Source organism: Syngnathus scovelli, chromosome 17, assembly GCF_024217435.2.
Source record: "Syngnathus scovelli strain Florida chromosome 17, RoL_Ssco_1.2, whole genome shotgun sequence".
NCBI lineage: Eukaryota > Metazoa > Chordata > Actinopteri > Syngnathiformes > Syngnathidae > Syngnathus > Syngnathus scovelli.
The window spans coordinates 5,278,237-5,295,110 of NC_090863.1; the positions used below are offsets into that span (position 1 = coordinate 5,278,237).

The 16,874-nt window shown below is 45.1% G+C and overlaps 1 protein-coding gene across 1 annotated transcript in view; it reads right to left on the reverse strand.

The window, feature by feature from the left end:
- Window positions 1–288: 288 nt before the first annotated feature.
- The window catches only part of cdh2 (cadherin 2, type 1, N-cadherin (neuronal)), a 42,663-nt gene continuing 26,077 nt past the window's right edge, over window positions 289–16,874 (reverse strand). The window contains exons 4-16 of the mRNA XM_049748456.2: window positions 13,843–14,010; window positions 12,657–12,812; window positions 11,887–12,031; window positions 11,626–11,798; window positions 10,223–10,360; window positions 9,869–10,054; window positions 9,125–9,378; window positions 8,698–8,840; window positions 7,753–7,986; window positions 7,098–7,331; window positions 6,755–6,894; window positions 4,610–4,774; window positions 289–1,774 (exon numbers count right to left, since the gene is read on the reverse strand). Of these exons, the coding sequence (XP_049604413.1) occupies window positions 1,568–1,774; window positions 4,610–4,774; window positions 6,755–6,894; window positions 7,098–7,331; window positions 7,753–7,986; window positions 8,698–8,840; window positions 9,125–9,378; window positions 9,869–10,054; window positions 10,223–10,360; window positions 11,626–11,798; window positions 11,887–12,031; window positions 12,657–12,812; window positions 13,843–14,010 (2,343 nt within the window). The 3' untranslated portion in view covers window positions 289–1,567. The remainder of the gene's footprint in view (window positions 1,775–4,609; window positions 4,775–6,754; window positions 6,895–7,097; window positions 7,332–7,752; window positions 7,987–8,697; window positions 8,841–9,124; window positions 9,379–9,868; window positions 10,055–10,222; window positions 10,361–11,625; window positions 11,799–11,886; window positions 12,032–12,656; window positions 12,813–13,842; window positions 14,011–16,874) is intronic.

Consider the following 16,874-nt stretch of genomic DNA (forward strand, 5'->3'; position numbering starts at 1 on the left):
CTGTTCTTTACGGGGGAGATGCGTGCAGTCACACAGCTTTCACCTTGGCCGCCAGAACATTGTTGTTTTGATCCTTAGATTAGAAACAATTTTTCCGAGATGCAAAAAAAAAAAAAAAAAAAAAAGAAATAAAAAGAGGTAATGGTGTTAAAGCAACACCTCTGATTGCGGGGGTGGGATGAAGGACTCACACAGAGTACTTTGTATCAATGCAGGTGCATGTGTGTGTGCGTGTGTACAGAACAAAAACTCCAAAGTGTTGTTGAATACAAAAGAATCAACAGGACATTTTTGAGCTCCAAAACTGGACTTTTATTTGAATAGTTTGGGTAAGAGAGCGATAATTAGTTGAGCAGAACAAAATGCGTTTCCACACAGCTCAAGTCCAAAATGTTTTTCCACTATTAAAGCTCAGCTTTAATAATCAGTGCCTTGCATGTCACACACACACCCCCACCCACACTTTTCTTGGGGGGTACAAATTCAACAGTTGTGCTAACGAGACAACAATTTTTTTCAATTTTTCAAATTATAGTTATACAAAAGCTCTCAACTTTTACACACTGTCAACCAGATTTTTTTTCTCCAACTTGTAAATAAACTTGGGGAACATCATTTTTTTTCTTCCCTCCATTTTGTCATCATGAAAAGATCAAAACATGCAAAAAGAATTTTCATTTTTGATGTCCAAATGAAACATTTACAGGTTTTGGAACTTTTTGCACTTGTTTATAGTATACTACACCCAAAGAAAAGATGAAAAGAAACCAACAAAACAATATGTACACACATCTTTTTACAGTGAAGAAAAAGTCCCAAAAATCTGATGACTAAGGCAAATGAAGTTGATCAGTGAACATTGATCAGAACAGTTTTTTTTTGTTGTTGTTTTCTGTCAAATACTGTACTACATCACTCCAGAAAAAAAAGAAATCTGCTACAAAATTGTGATTCATAACTCCCTTTTCGCTGCGACCAGCTGCGTACCTGTCCAATTTTCGTGGACAAGTCTCGCATACTCAACAGTGCTGCCCTTCGTGGTTCTCGCCATCCGGGTCGACAGATGATCCTTCATTAAATAAACCTTCACAAACAAATGGAAAGAAAGAAAGGAAAAAAAAAAAAACGGGAGTGATCGAAGCGTATCAGTGTCACATACTTTGCTTTGAAATCCTCCCCCCCCCACCCCCGGAAAAAAAATCAGTACCATTAAAGCCTTGAACATAAAACTAATCATTTCGGTCCAAAAGAAACGTACAAAAAGGCACATTATATCCCAGTGCTTCTGTACTGTGAAGTTCAAGTGTAACTGAGCGCATTCAATACCCACAACAGTCTTGAATGGTGTGAACGTCCACCGGCGTCGCCCACAAGCATTATGTACGCGGAGACTACAACAATAAGCCGAGTTGGTTGGTTGGTTCTTTTTTTTTTTGTTTGGTTTTTTTTCTGAAAAAAAATCTCTGCATTCTTTTTTTCTTTCTTTTCCATTGCAAAATGTCCAACTCCATCCACAAGGAATCTTTCCTTCATTTTGTCGTCGTCTTCCGGTGTCCTAGTTCGTGTCTTAGTCATCGCTCCCGCCGTACATGTCCGCCAATTTTCTGAAGCGAGGTCCCCAGTCGTTGAGGTAATCGTAGTCCTGGTCGCCCCCGCTGCTGGACGAGTTGAGCGAGCTCAGCGAGCCGGCGGTGGAGCCGCTGCCCTCATAGTCGAACACCAGCAGAGAATCGTAAGGCGGGGCGGTGGGGTCGTTGTCGGCTGCCTTCAGGCCCTGCGGGGAGGGGAACCAAAACGGGAATCAAAATCTATCCAGATAACTGTTCCTAATTTTTTTTATTTTGGCTTTGCGTGGTAATTATTAGACAACATGAAGAAAAAAAAACTTAACGGCTCTTAATATTGTTACTGGTATCGGGCACAATCTTTTTTACCTCCAAAAACAAAATGGTTTGCTTGAACAACTAGTGCAAGCTCAAAGTTAAGGCTCATTGAACCGAAAATTCTTCTTCTACTCGACGTGGAAGATTTATAGTCGTTGTTTAAGATGTGGGTGTGTTTGCGATTGTTTTGCTTCCTTTCTAGTCATGCACTTGTAAATTCCAGTCTTGGAGACCCGAAATGTCTTCTTCATCCCACAGTGAGCGCAGAGCTCGGCCGCACTCTCTTGATCTTCGGGAGATTTGCGAGCGTGTGCCGGCGATACCTTGTCATCTTTAATCTAGATAGCAATCTGAAGCTCATGAATAAATACTCGCAGAGAGCATCGAGCACATCTGTGGCTCGTGCAAAAATGAGAATGTGTTTGTCACGCACGCGCGCCTTTATCTCGCGGTCGGCTTTGAAAGATGGCCCTCGACATTCCCAGAAATCTCCATTGCGCCGTGAGAGCTCCTCGCTATTGATTTTCAAGACTTCCAACCCCCAGGGGTGCTCCAAAGACCTGATGGATCACTAATGTAGGCGTCAACACGAGCTTTGGCTTTCGCCGACCACTTCGGCTATGCTCCCCGTCGTTGCCACCTCCCAACCAACAAATGGATGAAAGAGTTGGAGCAAATGGATTCCGACAGAGCAGCCCTCACGTGGCAGGCCGGGAAAGCATTTGCGGTGCTGTTTCCAAAAAGAGACAGATTGATTTAAAGTGTCTAGACAATAGGCAATTACTTCCCACTTGTTAGCCATTGTCAAGTGTTTGCTGCGGGCCTGATAATCTGGAGGGGAATATTACACATAAATCGTTCATTACAATTACAAGCGTAATTGCTCCGCCGGTTACAGCCCACCGCTGCCCTGTTTGCGGCCAAAACGCTACGGGCAGCTTTAGAAGGTTAGACCATCACCATTTGATCTTGGCACACACAGCCATCCACTTGTTGGCCTGAGTCATCTCGGATGTGCCCGCTTTACTGGCATGTCCTGCGCCAGCTAGCGTGACGGCTAATCAAGAAATAGCAAAGCACGCTTAGGGAGTTGATCTATCTATCATCTATCACAGAAGTGAGAATGACAAATGGTTCCCACTGCGCTTATTAGGAGGGTGGTTCGATCCGAGCCCTGCCTTTTGTTTTTTCAAATTGAAGATTCTGGATTATCGTTAATTTGGCATTGTTGTTTTTTTGCCATCAATCCCAACTCGAGACGGTTAAAACGGGGGTAAAGAGGAAGACTCTCGTTTATCTATTGAATGATCAAGAATCAGTGGTTCTTCCTTAGGTTACTAGATTGTAATCAAGATCAAGTAGTCATAGGGGTCGATTCTGATTTATGGTTCGGATTCTGGATTATTGGATTCTAGAGATTATCTGATGTCTTGATCGTTCCAAAATACGGGTCAAGATAGACTCGTTCATCTATGGAGAGCTACTAATCGGTGGAACTCGCTCTAATCATGCCCGTGTCATTGAATGAACGGTTGGGATTCCGAATAAGTGGGGACCTAATTGTGCTTGACAGATGCCTTAAAATCTTGCAATGTACGAGTTTTTGTTTTTTTTAGTGACAGTGGAATCTGGGACACAAAAAAAGCCATCATTCTCAGGCACACAGCTTTTCTGGGTCGCCACTTGCTGTGACGGCGAGGTCTTGTGAGGATTCGGCAAAATGAAAACGTGGCGGAGATTGTCATCTATCGGAAAACATCGCTTTTCTCGCTTACGAGGTGCATCGGCGATGCGACGTAAACGACAGGTGTGAGAGATGGATAGCCAGACGGCGGCGTGCTCATCTACAAACAGTTGCCGTCCGGAAAGTCGGCGCGTGTTCCGTTTATAATGCTGTGAAAGTCCCGTCTTTTGGAGCTGGTGAAAAATACATGACTGCTCTTTTCATTTGACATTCTCCCTTCAAGATGGAGTCAAAGACGGCCTCGGGCACTCTCGCTATGTATTTTATTCTCTCGCTCTTCTGACACATCTACTTCTGTAGCGGGAAGAATAATCATTATATCGAAGTGTGTTAGCATCATGTTCCCTTCTTCCTTTTTACATGTTTAAGTAGACATGTGCAAGACGCGCAAACTTTATTCTTTGGTGCGGGAGAACAATCGGAATGATATTAATTGATTCCGTTTGAGGTCGATTTTCTCCCGAGTCGGCATCATGCGGAGTTGTATAAACCAAATTGTTTTTCAGAAAGTTCCATGAAAAATTCAGCCTTTGGTTCATTTCATTATGCAGCCCTGGGATTGGATTTGCTGCTGCAGCTAAACAGTCCATCTTCTCAATAACAAAAAAAAATTGAGATCTTGTATTATTTTAGCCACTCTTACGAAGATCCCATAATACAGCACTTTAGAAAACAACACTCAATATATCCCAAAATATTAAATATGTTAAGAAGCAAAACCGATTTCATCGCATTTATTCATAAAATTGGCCCACGTGGCCTGATCAGGCCAGCATTAGCGAACAGTGACACGGCGGCCCCTGCCAGCGGGCCTCGGCTAATGTCGGAACTTGATGTAAATGCTCGACGAACTGGATTAAAGAACAGAGCTAGCTGTTTGTGACCAGCAGGTCATGCGTTGCCCACACGGGAGAGGCGACGTTCTCCGGGCGCGTCAGAAAATGCCATCTGGTACGGGCAGCCTTTTGTTTTTTATTTTTACCTCATTGATGAAGTCTCCGATGTCTCCGGGGTGGGGGGCGGCAGACCTTATGGGGTACTGCGGCTCGGGGTGAAGGGGTCTCTCATCGAGACGTCGGATCCCTACGGGCTTGATGGTGTCGGGTTCCAGCGTGTCGGGCTGCTGGAGCTGACTCAGGTCATAATCCTACGGAAGGAATGAAGGGACGAGGGACTGCGTCAACGAGATGTGTGATAAAACTGCCGATCGTGCGACTGGTGTAATAGAGCTTTCGGAAAGTGTGAAAACATCAAGACACGTCATGCGAATGTGCCGAGGCCACGGGAAGTGTAGACTCTAATCAATAGCCAGACGCGGTACGCATAAACCACGGCTAATCCTATTAACATTACCAAGGCAACGCTAACTCATGGCCGGGAGAGGGAGCGAATGGCCGGATGGTATCAGCGCCTACCTAATAAGTGTACGGGATGGATGCTCCCTATCCCTAATCTGTCCATCTCTAATATCCCCTTTCGATAGCGGTGTCTTTGCTCGGTCACTGCACAAGTACGTACTTGGGAGCGTCTTGCCCCCGGTGTGATGAATACATGAAAAGGACACCCACGCATCAACAGTATTATATCTTGTCTGACTGGATCGTGCCGACTTAGTTAAATTAAAAACACCTTGAGGCCATGAATATAAAACAAACAAGTGACTAACGCTAGGTACTGTGTTAACTGAGCGCTTGTTCTTGTGTCATGCAAATGAGTCCCTCGCACGTAACCAATGATTACTTCTGATTATTTAGTTTCGGGGTGGGAACCTTTTTATTTTTTTACAAAACCATGAATCTTAAAAGATCCTAGTAGGAGTTACATACTTACTTAATCCATCAATTAGCACATAGTTGTAAGAATGACCCCGCTACCAATCTGTTAAGCGCATGCCGATGCGGCCCTAACGGTCTAATCGTCCATTTTGTCCGAGTTCAACTTGATCATCCGTCTGCCTGTGATAGCGACGGCTTCACAGCGCTGCTGCAGCGGCAGCTCAAATCATACACCGTGAGAGCACCGAATGGACTGACACTTCAATTTCCTCCCTGGTGGGAGATAGGGAGAACAGAGGTGGGTATTATACAGACCACAGCGCCAGGAAAGTCAGGTCCATTTTTTTTTCCCCAGCCAATACTGACTCCATGGACAGCAAAGTCAAGGCCATTTTATCCCGCTGTCCTCTGTGCTATTTAGAATAGAAGCTTGTTCACTCTCAATAAAATGCCGCTTGGACTTAATTTGCTTTTGAGCAGCGTTACTTTCCTTTTCGACATGTCCCGCTCGACAAAGTTTGCGCTTTTTATGTGTGGACATAAATACACAGGAGGACGCTTCCTCCCTTTCCGCCCGCAGATGTTTTGCCAGTCTTGTTCTTATTGTTACCTTACACAGAGCTTCATTATTGGTGCACAGCAGATGCCTGTCTCCAAATGACATCAGCGCACCAATTACAAGTCTCCAAGGCTAATTTGCCGCCGTGTCGGGTCAGAGCGAGGTCTCCCGCTTATTTGTGCAATATGCGAGCCTCTGCCGCACTTCAGCTGGCGAAAGAATAGCCTATGTGGGATAACGCTGCCTTATTTTTTTTCCCCCCGTGAGCCGATTCCGTTGTGCTAACAAGAGGTCATTAGGAAAATTGAATTTGTGTCGCTACATGCCTGATCAGCGCGCCGAGATGCGGGGATGCGACTTTATTTATGCCTCTGGCGTTTGTTCAGGATGCGAGTCTTTGGGATGTAAAGTGAAAAGCACATGTCCAATATTTTCACAAGCAAGTGGACCGTCGGGTTTGTATTATTGATTCGACTGTCCTGCCCTTATGCAGAACCTTGACAGCTGAATTGTCTCTCCTGTTCAAGTAACTGAATAGTTCATTTGATTGACAGCCTCAAAATATTTGGCACGGTATTGTAATAATTCGAGACTTAATGTTTTCAGACCTTGGCTTGGAGACATTTTCTATGACCGCAAAGCAGTCTTAGTCATCCTTAGCAGTCTGAATTTTCTATTGAAATAACTGATTGCTTGGCAAAAAAGTGCTTCCAGGGCTTTTCAAATAATCCAGTTTCACCAGAGGTTTTACTCTGCGTGTGTGTTCGCGAGTGTGTGTCACATCGTTTCCTACCTGATCCTCTTCTCCGCCGCCTTCCTCATCATACTTGAGAATGTTGTCTCTCACGTCATCCTCGGGATCAATGAGGAGTTGCTTAGCCTGGCGTTCTTTATCGCGGCGCTTCATCCAAACCACAAAGAGTAGCACCAGAACTGCGAGACGCACACACAAGCGCGGCGTCGTATTACAAAATGGAACCGCGCTCATATTTTGCTCATTCGCATGTAATCGGATCCCGCGTATTAGCTTTTCAGGTCGGATGTAGACGACTATATATTTGTTTGATAATCCCGCGCTAATCTAATCATCATCGGGATCGTGTTTAGCCGCTGTGCTAATCTGCGACGACGCTCACCGAGGAGGATGATGATGCACAGCAGGATGGCGATGATGGCGCCCGTGCCCAGTCCGGCGGCCATGATGTGCTGCTGGTCGGTACAGTCGCCGTTGATGTCGCACTGGCACACTTTGACCCGCAGGTGGGAGGTGTTGAACAAGGGCGGGTTCCCGGAGTCGGTGATGATGATGGGCAGCTCGTAAATGCCGCTGTCGAGGAAACCGATCCTCAGGCGTAACTGAGCGTAGTCGCCTGCAAAAAGAAGCCAGGATGACGTACGTCCAAGTGCGTTCTTGTTTGGGTCATGATCATCGTTGCACATTTTATAACAGTGTTGATTGTTGAGCTGCGCTCCAGGCCACTATTTGCAGATATACATATGATAAATTCCAACTTGCATTAGCTTATAAAGTCCAAAACAAGGATTTTCAATTTGAGGCTCGCCAATCGAGTGAATGACATTGGATCATGCTGCTTAAGCTTAAAACTCCTCGCTGCGATCATCCAAAAGGTATTACCCAATGAAGATAGTCTCTATTCATAGCATATTTTGGGTGGTTTTTTTTTGTAAACATTACAGGGATTACTTCATTTAGTGTGCGGTTAGTGTTAGACTACAAATCCTGTGTCTGCTTTGTAACATGTAAAACAAAGTGTCCGGAGTCATTCCTACCACTGATTCTGGTGACGGTCCAGTTCCTCTTAACATCGACAGGCATGTTAGCCAACTCGAAGGCAAACGGCCCAGCATTGGGCATCAAGTCGCCGTCGATGGCCGTGATGTTGATGGCGTTGGGCTCGGGTTTCTCACATATTTCTACTTCCTGGGGGAACACCGTCGGGGCGTTGTCGTTGATGTCTATCAGGTAGATCTGCAGGGTGCCCGTGCCAGTTGCCGGAGGGTTGCCTGCACCGCCCCAAAACACACACAAATATTGGCGGAAATCTTGAACGTTGTTTGCGGAATCATGGTGCGGTGGGCCGAGAAGAAGAGGCGATTGTTGTGTCTCCGAAGCAGATATGTGCTCCTCCGGTGGGAATGGCCCCATCCAAAGTGCATACTGATTGAAGAAACTAATCTCAAGCGAGGCGTCAGACAGAAAGAGTGCGGTATTAGAACATTTGGATAGTGTGAGGGGAGAGAACGAACGTCTTCCTGACCGAGGACATGGGATGGGAATACTAAAGCAGCAAAACAGAGGCCACTGTCGCTCCTCTCAGGCTCCTCTATGTATTCACTGCGCTAAGAGCCTTCTTTAGCATTCAGGCCACGCTCAAAGGAGCTAGTCATCCAGACCTGACCCATTAACACTGAGAAACCTCTTTACCGGCAAAGTTTTAAGCCTGTTGGCCTACGACGCTATGCTCTGAAGAACAGGGTAAACCCGAACAGAGGCAAGGCCTCTTCAGGGAATTGGCAAATGTATCCATGGTTCTCAGATTGTTAACCTACTGGCCTTAAGTTGAAAGGCTGTCAGCGGTTGGCCTTCAGGCACGGTGGATTTTTGTTGTCGTCACACAAGTCGCTCAATTAAACATCTATCCTCCGAAATGGCATCTCTTTCTGACAGAAGTGGCGAAACCACGAAAGGACCTTGGCAATACAAAGATTACCTACCGTTGTCAGTGGCCAGGAATGTGGCATTGTACATGTTGTTCTTCACAAAAGGCGATTCTCTGTCCAAAACCGCCATTGTTGTCACTCTACCGTTGCTGGGATCGATCCTCAGCCAGTTGGCCGGATCCGACAGTTTTGTGTAGCTGATGAAAGACAAAACACAGTCGTAATCACGTCATTCAACTTCGACTATCGACGGCCTGCTTTAGTTTTGCGCACATCGTCTCTTTTGTGCACCTTCAGATGCTCAAATGAGCGAGCTGAAATGAGGACCGATGATAACCGACGCAGCCCGGCTAACGTCATATCTGATCATGAATATTCACTTATGGGAGCCATTAGCGTCAACCGGTGCCGTTGCTCATTATTGGGTGTGATTTAAACGAAGTAAGAACAAAGTCTGCGTTGCTCTGTTTTAACCTCCTACCGGATAGTCTGCTGCATGTAGCGATCAGGGTCCTGCGCCGTGAAGGTGGTCAGCATGAAGCCCGCCGGCTTTCCCTCTTCCAGTTTAATCAGTTTGGGGTTGGGATCGAAGTAGGGGCTCTCGTTAACGTCGAGCACCCGTATGGTGACGGTGGCGGTGGACTGACGGGGAGAGTGGATGCCTCTGACGAGGGGCACCTCGTTCTTCACCTCCACTGTCAGCACGTACACTCTGTTCATTTCATAGTCAAGAGGCTGCGAAAACACAGGGGACACGGGGATTGCCAGGCTCACGTTATCATGTGAAATACATATGTTCGGGGGAAGGTGGGTTAAATGCTTGAAAATGGTGTGAGGGTAACGAAGCAAATTAAAACGTTTTCCATTCCTCCTCCCTCAAAATCTTTCCTGTGAAAGGAACCCACAATAGAAAGCAGCAAGGCCGCCAGCTTCTTATTAATGACCTTCTTCTGTTTGACATACAAATGAGGAGACACGACTCAAATTAATCTGGCTGATAAACAAGTATTATTATGCTCCTGTTTGTATTGTTGCTAGATGCATTCATTCCTTGATTGCTACAGTACATAATAATAAAAAGACATTCCTGTATCCACCATAAGTGTGGATTCTCAACCGGTGGGCCACGGTCAGCCACTCTGGAGAACACCATTTTGTTGAATTGGAAAAATATCCAGAGTCCCCATGGGAACGTAATTGGTAAGGTTTGCAAAGGTGACCTTACCTTGACAACCGTCACCAGGCCCTCATTATTGGTGGGATCAGTCGGCACGGAGAACCTGCCGGTGGGGTCGCCTCCGGTGATTTTGTAGACGGCGTTCCAGGCTTGAGTGTTGGGTTCGTCCTTGTCAGTCACCGTCAGGTTGGCCACGATCACGTTTACGCGGTTTTCGTGCACCTCGCCGAAAAACTGCACCAAAAAATCAGGAGGTAGATATCGTCAGTAATGCTTATCGTGGTCATTTCGTCGTCCGTCGTCATTTCATTTCTAAGTGCTTTTTGCGCTGCACTAACGGGCATTGCATATCCACGGCGGGCTGAATGGACGGTGCGGCCCGAATAGGTGTCCACAACTTACCGTGTCAGCCGTGAACTCTGGCGGGTTGTCATTGATGTCGGTGATTCTGATGACGGCGGTGGCTGTGTTGGAGAGGCCGTACATGAGGTTGCCCTCTGTGTCAGTGGCCTGGATGATCAGTGTGTACTGAGACACTTTCTGTAGTGGCAAAGGGGGAATGGGTCAAGAATCATACCGTCAAGATTGTGTATAAGATTGAACTATTGCAATGTAGAGTCCAACACCCCAAATGTAATACAGTTGGCAGTTTGACTAAAGGTTTCTGCCTCAGAAGCCCACCCTTGATATTAATTCCCTTCATTCATTCCTACAGATTCTCATTTCCCGTGAGAGGATGCGTCACCGTGTTATTTTGACAGTGATTCAATTCACGAGTTTCATACAATTTTCATGATGGCAACAGCTTTGACTCTCTACAAAAACAATCCCAACAAAGAAGAGATTTTCTTTGGTCCCGCTATAATTGAATTAACAGTCAATTGATAATATAGATTGTGCGGATTTTTATCGCGGGCCTCAAGCAGGCTGACGAGGCGGCACGGAATTATAAACAGTAAAAAATGGCTTTCTTATATTTCCTTTCCTAATATTGATGTATTCCTCGGGGAGGCAAAGAGAGAGTTGCACCGCTGCTACACTTTACTGTACACCGGCTCGAAGTTGACAAATGACTATTTCCACATTAACACTTATTCGGGTGATGGACTAGTCACTCGGTAATGAGAATAGGGCAAATTACTTTCACGGTGGCGACTGTCGCACATAAAACGTCGGCCCCAAGGTGGAAGTGATTGAGCAGCGAGCCAGCCAGATTGCCCTCGCTAGGATTACATCAACCGGTATGTGCTTTATATTTCATTTTATTTATTTCCTCCCACAGCTCTGTGAGCCAATTAGGGGGAAAGGTGGTTGTTTACAGCACAAAGGAAGATAAGTAAAAGACGTGCACTTTGGAAATGAGGACAGAGAATGGAAGGGGAGGGGATTATTAAGATGATCAGCGAAGCGTGCAACATTCTTGTCGGATTAAACGCGTGTGGAAAAAGCCTTGGCCGACTCGACTTGTAATTTACGTGGTAATCAGCAAACGTACTTTGGCTCATTGGCTCCATTACCAAACATGCCCAAGTTGTGATTGCCATCATATTTAACAAACACTTGGCTCATTTATGTAGAAACTGTTGGGTTGATAGATCAACAGACATTGTAAAATTCTAATGAAAACAATGCATCCAGACTTTGGAAATAACCACAACCAAATGAGCGGCGAGGATCTTGTAATGCCACTTTCATCCTGTGGAGGCAACAGCGTGTTGCTGGAGTGCTCGCAGAGGTCATGTTTTATTTCACAGGCCTACACATCCCGCAAAGTCGCTGTGAAGAAAACAAAAAAAGCTACCCACCTCTCTGTCCAAGCCTGCTGCCACAGTAATGATGCTTCCTGTTTTATTATTAATGGTGAACATGTTGGATGTAGGACTCTCTGGGTTCTGAGACAAGATCCTGTAGCGGACCATGCCATTAACCGTTTTGGGGTCGTCTTTGTCCATCGCCGTTACCGTCATGACAAACGTGCCTTTTGGACAGGAAGACGACGACGTGTTTTCAACGTAAGTCGATGCGACGAGGGGATCGGGTATTTGGATATATCCTGTTGACGTTACCTGGCTTGGAGCCCTCCGGGACGGTGCCGTTCCAGATGGGGTAGTCGAATTCGGGCCTGTTGTCGTTCAGGTCAATGACATTGATCACAATGTCAACGGGGTTTTCCACCTGGTTGCCGTTCAGGTCCACCGCGTGCGCTCTCAGCTGAAGAGAAGACAAAGCCACACTTGAATTGGACAGGAAGACTATCTTTATTGATGATTTCTTGGCAAAGCTGCTTCTTGAGTTATGATTGTTGTATTCAATATAACGTCGCAATATAACACATGATGAAAACGCGCTTTCCAGGCCCATTGAATATTTTTAGCTCCCCAGTTTAGCTTTCAAAGTAATAAGTCAGTAAGTGCCTTTCACAGATCACACACTCGAGTGTTGGCTAAGTCGCTTATCCAATGATCTTCAAGGTTCTCATTTAGCCATGGTTCCTTCTCGTGCACATACAAAAAGGCTATTTTAAAAGTTTATTGCAATGTCAAAGAGCCACTGCAGTCGAGCGCAGTCTTTTAAAGCCGAGGATTATCTTAATGTATCTAACACACACACACACATGCATGCACACGCACACCCACATGCAAAATCCTCTAAATTCTCAGACGGATAAATCCAGTTCTCTGAGTGCCACGTCACGCCACAAGTCTTTATTGAGTCTGAGCCGAGTGTTTAGGCTACGCATGACCCTGGAGCACATAGCGACCCGAGGCAAAGTACAACACTGCCAGGGAGAGAACAAATAGCCAGATCATAAGGAAATCATTAGGGCTTGACTTACATGGTAGTTGGGAATATACTCTCTATCCAGCGGCTCGTTAACCGAGAGCTCTCCGGAGATTGGGTCGATGAGGAAGATGCCGGTGGGAGGTTGGTCAGCGCCGGGGCCCGTCACGCTGTATCGCAGGGATCGGTTCTTGTCGTTGTCCGAGCGGATCTGCGGGTGGGATGATTAATTACAACTATGGTAATGTCGCCAATACCGTGGTTTTGAAGCACATGTAACATTTCTAAAACTAATCATTGAATTAAAAAAAAGTCAACAAGTGTCATCTATTGGGAAACTGCTGCAGAGATTGAATGTACACAAAAGATTTCAGAATCATCTCATTTTTAGCATTCTCAGTCCTTGATTGTTTGGTGGTTGTTCAAATCTGTATCGTGTTTATAGTGAAGGTCAAAATCGTTCTACAGGAAATGTATTCAATTTCATGACGATTGGTAAGCCAAGCCCGCATATCCGAAGCTCGAGCCAGCAACTCTATTACATATGCTAATAGCGTCGTGTAGCTTGAGCGTCTTATTGACAATCGCGAGGATAATATTGATTTATGTGCGGTATTGAAATTCTGCCTGGACGAGGATATTTCTTTCACGTTGCTGTTGTTGTAAATTGAGAGCCTCTGCACCTTCTTCTTGGTCCACGCTGAGCATCTCATTTCCTGCTGACAATATTACCCACTAAGCTCAGAAACATCCTATTTAATGTGTCTTGCATTAATATAATCTGTACAAAATGTGTGTAGAGGACCTGATAAGAGATTCCATTTAATACATTGAAAAGGATCTCCTTAACTGGCCTGAGGAGCGCTTGTCCTTTGACAGCCGCCCTCAGCGAGGCTCAACCGCGACACTTGTCAATAAAAAGAAGTTGAACGTATCCTTGAGTCGCGATAAAAGCGCGACGTAATACAGTAGCTAAGGAAATACGTGCTCGCTGCCATCGAGTTCAGTGTGGCCCTTAAGAACGAAAAAAGGCAAGGGGCGGTGTGACGGGGTGCGACCTTCAGCAAAGAGGTGTAAATAAACACTTTCTTCGTCTCATGCCTGTGACCTTCTGGGTGGAAACTACGAGCATGGTTGGGGGGGCTACGAGGTTGTTGTAGCAAGCGCAGAAACATTTTTGCTCAATATATGAGTGGAGTATGATTGTTTGGGGGGGGGGGGGCACAGGAGGGGGAGCTTACCCGAACAAGCTCTTGTGGGAATGGACCTCGTGAGTTCTCAGCAACATTGATTGAGGGAATGACCCAGTCTCTCTTCATGCGTTTCAGCTGGCTGTCAGAGTTCCGTGACGGAAATGTTATTTCCGTCAAATCCTTGGACATGGCCAGATCAGAAGTGGGTTCCATGACCTGGAAAATAAAAGATGATTTGCTATACGTAAGACTGTACATATAAAACGTAGACATGTTATTTACGGCAACTTTCCAACTTACTTATAGTAGTCATACATTTTGCCATACATATGAAACAGTCAAATGAAAAATGTATGGGACGTTGAGCTACATCGACAGTATGCTAACATAGCTAGCATTATTTTGCCCTATTCAACACTGGCATTGAAAGAGCAGTTGCGAGCATTCAGAGAAGGAATTAATTGATCATTAAATTTCCCGTAAATGTAGTTAGACACCCTCCCCTGGTCTCAGCAATCAACATTACAGCACAATTCTCCTTGACATGCTCTGGTGTATGCAGTTAGCGCAGCAGCAGGAGTACACCGGCAGCAGCGCTCGGCTTTAAATGGCAAACCTCATCTCATGTCCTGATAAAATGCACCCACACAGACACCATCGGCTCCCATAATGGATCTGCCATCCTCCCTCAGCTGTAATGAATGAGATTTGAAACAAAGGAGGATGGTACCTGCAAGCCAGACACTAAACACACAGATGGCTCAAATTGCCTATGCTGCTCCAGAGACATGAAGGGAAGGACTCAAGTAGTGCCACGGAAAGTTATGATAACCTTGAACGGCAAGCCGGGAAAGAACAACAACAATTAAAAAAAGAAGGGGGAGTGGGTGCTCATTCCTTCAAGTCTTTATACTAGGACAAGTTTGCGGAACCTACGGATTGCGGGCCATATATGACCTATGAGAAAACTTGAAAACGTGCAATTAAAACTCTTAGAAAACTCACAAATATTGTACCCACAAATACAGTATGTAGTTTCAAAAAACAAAAAAGTATTTGTTCAGCATTTTCCCTCCTGCTGTGCTACACGCTGCCCACTTCAATGTCTAGTGTTCCATGTAACCACAGAAATGAATTACCACTTTGCCACCCTATAACGACCCGTGCCTCTTACACACACAAATGCACACAAACGCACACACTCACCACCGTCAGACAGCTTCCACTAATCATGTTTGAAATTTGATTATCATGCTTTCTCACACCGTACAAGTACCAAAGGCAGGCAAGCAGACGTGCAGACAAGCAGCATGGGCGCTTAAGAAATATTGGTTACTTTATTAAAATCGGCATGAGTGAGAGTAGCAATTATTTGCAACCCGCATTGGGAATGATGAATGGCGTGTTGAGGTTGTTTAGCCCAACGTGTGTCTTATCTGTGGAGCCGCAGCGCACACACGAACGTGCACGCACACGCACACACATCGTCCGTTCTGACGTCTTCAGGGCCTCAACATTGAAGTAATCATTCACCCTTTAAGAAATCTCCCTTGTTTTCACTTCTTAAGTGTTACTTTGTGTCTGCAGACACGGTTTCATTCTAATGAGGTTATTGTTTAGTTGTCAGCGATAAAAATGTCTTCACCCTCAAGGCAGAAACACTCACGGTGATATTAAAAAAATAATAACCATCCTTTGATGTGATTAAGAAATCATCAGCGAATGCATACGTTGAGGATGCCTTATTTATGTTTGAAGAAAAAACAAAGTCTGATAGTTTACCTTTTTGGGAAAAGTATTTATCTTAGCAACGGCGGTGACTAATAGCATCATTAAGACCTAAGCCGCATTTGTGTGTGGCTGATGATGTGCTTGGAGAGGCAGTGAAATCATTACTGGCTAAAACTTTAATTTAGTTCCTGGCTACGAGACGTGCCTGCTGGCCCCAAGAACTACACCACAATTGGTTTTTTATCTGCCCCTCTCTCGAAATCGTCCCCGGTGGCAAACATGTTGACAAATATGTCGTCACTTTTAGTCAGTATACTGATTATGTTAATGAGAGAGATTCTTGCATTTAGGCTTGTGTATAGTCCATAAAACATTGGCGTCTGGACAAAGTCCTTTGGAAAAACAAATGAAAATGTCCCAACTGTCAACACTCCTCATTTCAGCAAGCATTGATAGAAGTAGAGGCAATGGTTATGTTAATTGCAGTTCGTTGCAGTTATGACGTTAATTTGGGTTTGTTTTGTTCCAGTTACACTTTGCTTGATACAATTCTCAGCTGATATTGACCAAATTTTGGGTGGTGAACAAAGGACTGTGATTCAGATCCCTTTGACTGTTATGGTGCATTTAGTTTTGTGTCATTTGAAGAGAAGCAACCCAGAGTGACGGGTAGGCTGCTATGTTAGCTTCTTGTTAACATGCTAGCCATCACTTCTGATCCAAAGCTACAAGTGTTTTATGTTGCATGTGACTTTAGTGATTGATTTCAGATGATTGATTGTAATTAATAATGGTGGCAGGCAAGCCGTTATTCCAAATAGAATCCGTAGAATTGTATTAGACTCAATATCGTTTGGTATCCAAACAAATGGGCTACTTTTGACTTTGGCAGTTGTACTGTTATCTAGAGTCTGAAAGAAAACATGTCTGTCTGTGTCGAGTCTTCCAGAGCAGGATCGCGTAATTCCCCGGCACTCGAGTTAATAAAATCGACAACCCTCGAAAGCCTTTAGAAGTTGCTTTCATTTCCTGACTACAAGAAAGCGCGGTATGACACGTGCACTTAAATGTGAACTTTCTCTTATCCTCGGCCAAAGACAATGTTGACATATGAGCGCTTGGACGACGTAATTAATCGCAGACGACTGCTTGTCTTGTCCAGGAGAGCTCAAGCAGATGCTTGCTGTCTCTCAGAGGCAATAAGCTTTCCATCGCAAGACTCGCTCACTGAAATATTTTTTTATGAGCAGTCGTTGCGCATCTGCTCTCGCTAGATGCTGACCGTGTTAAGTATATGTTTGCGCGCCAACTAAATTGACACATTAACTTTTAATTAGCAGGCATCCATC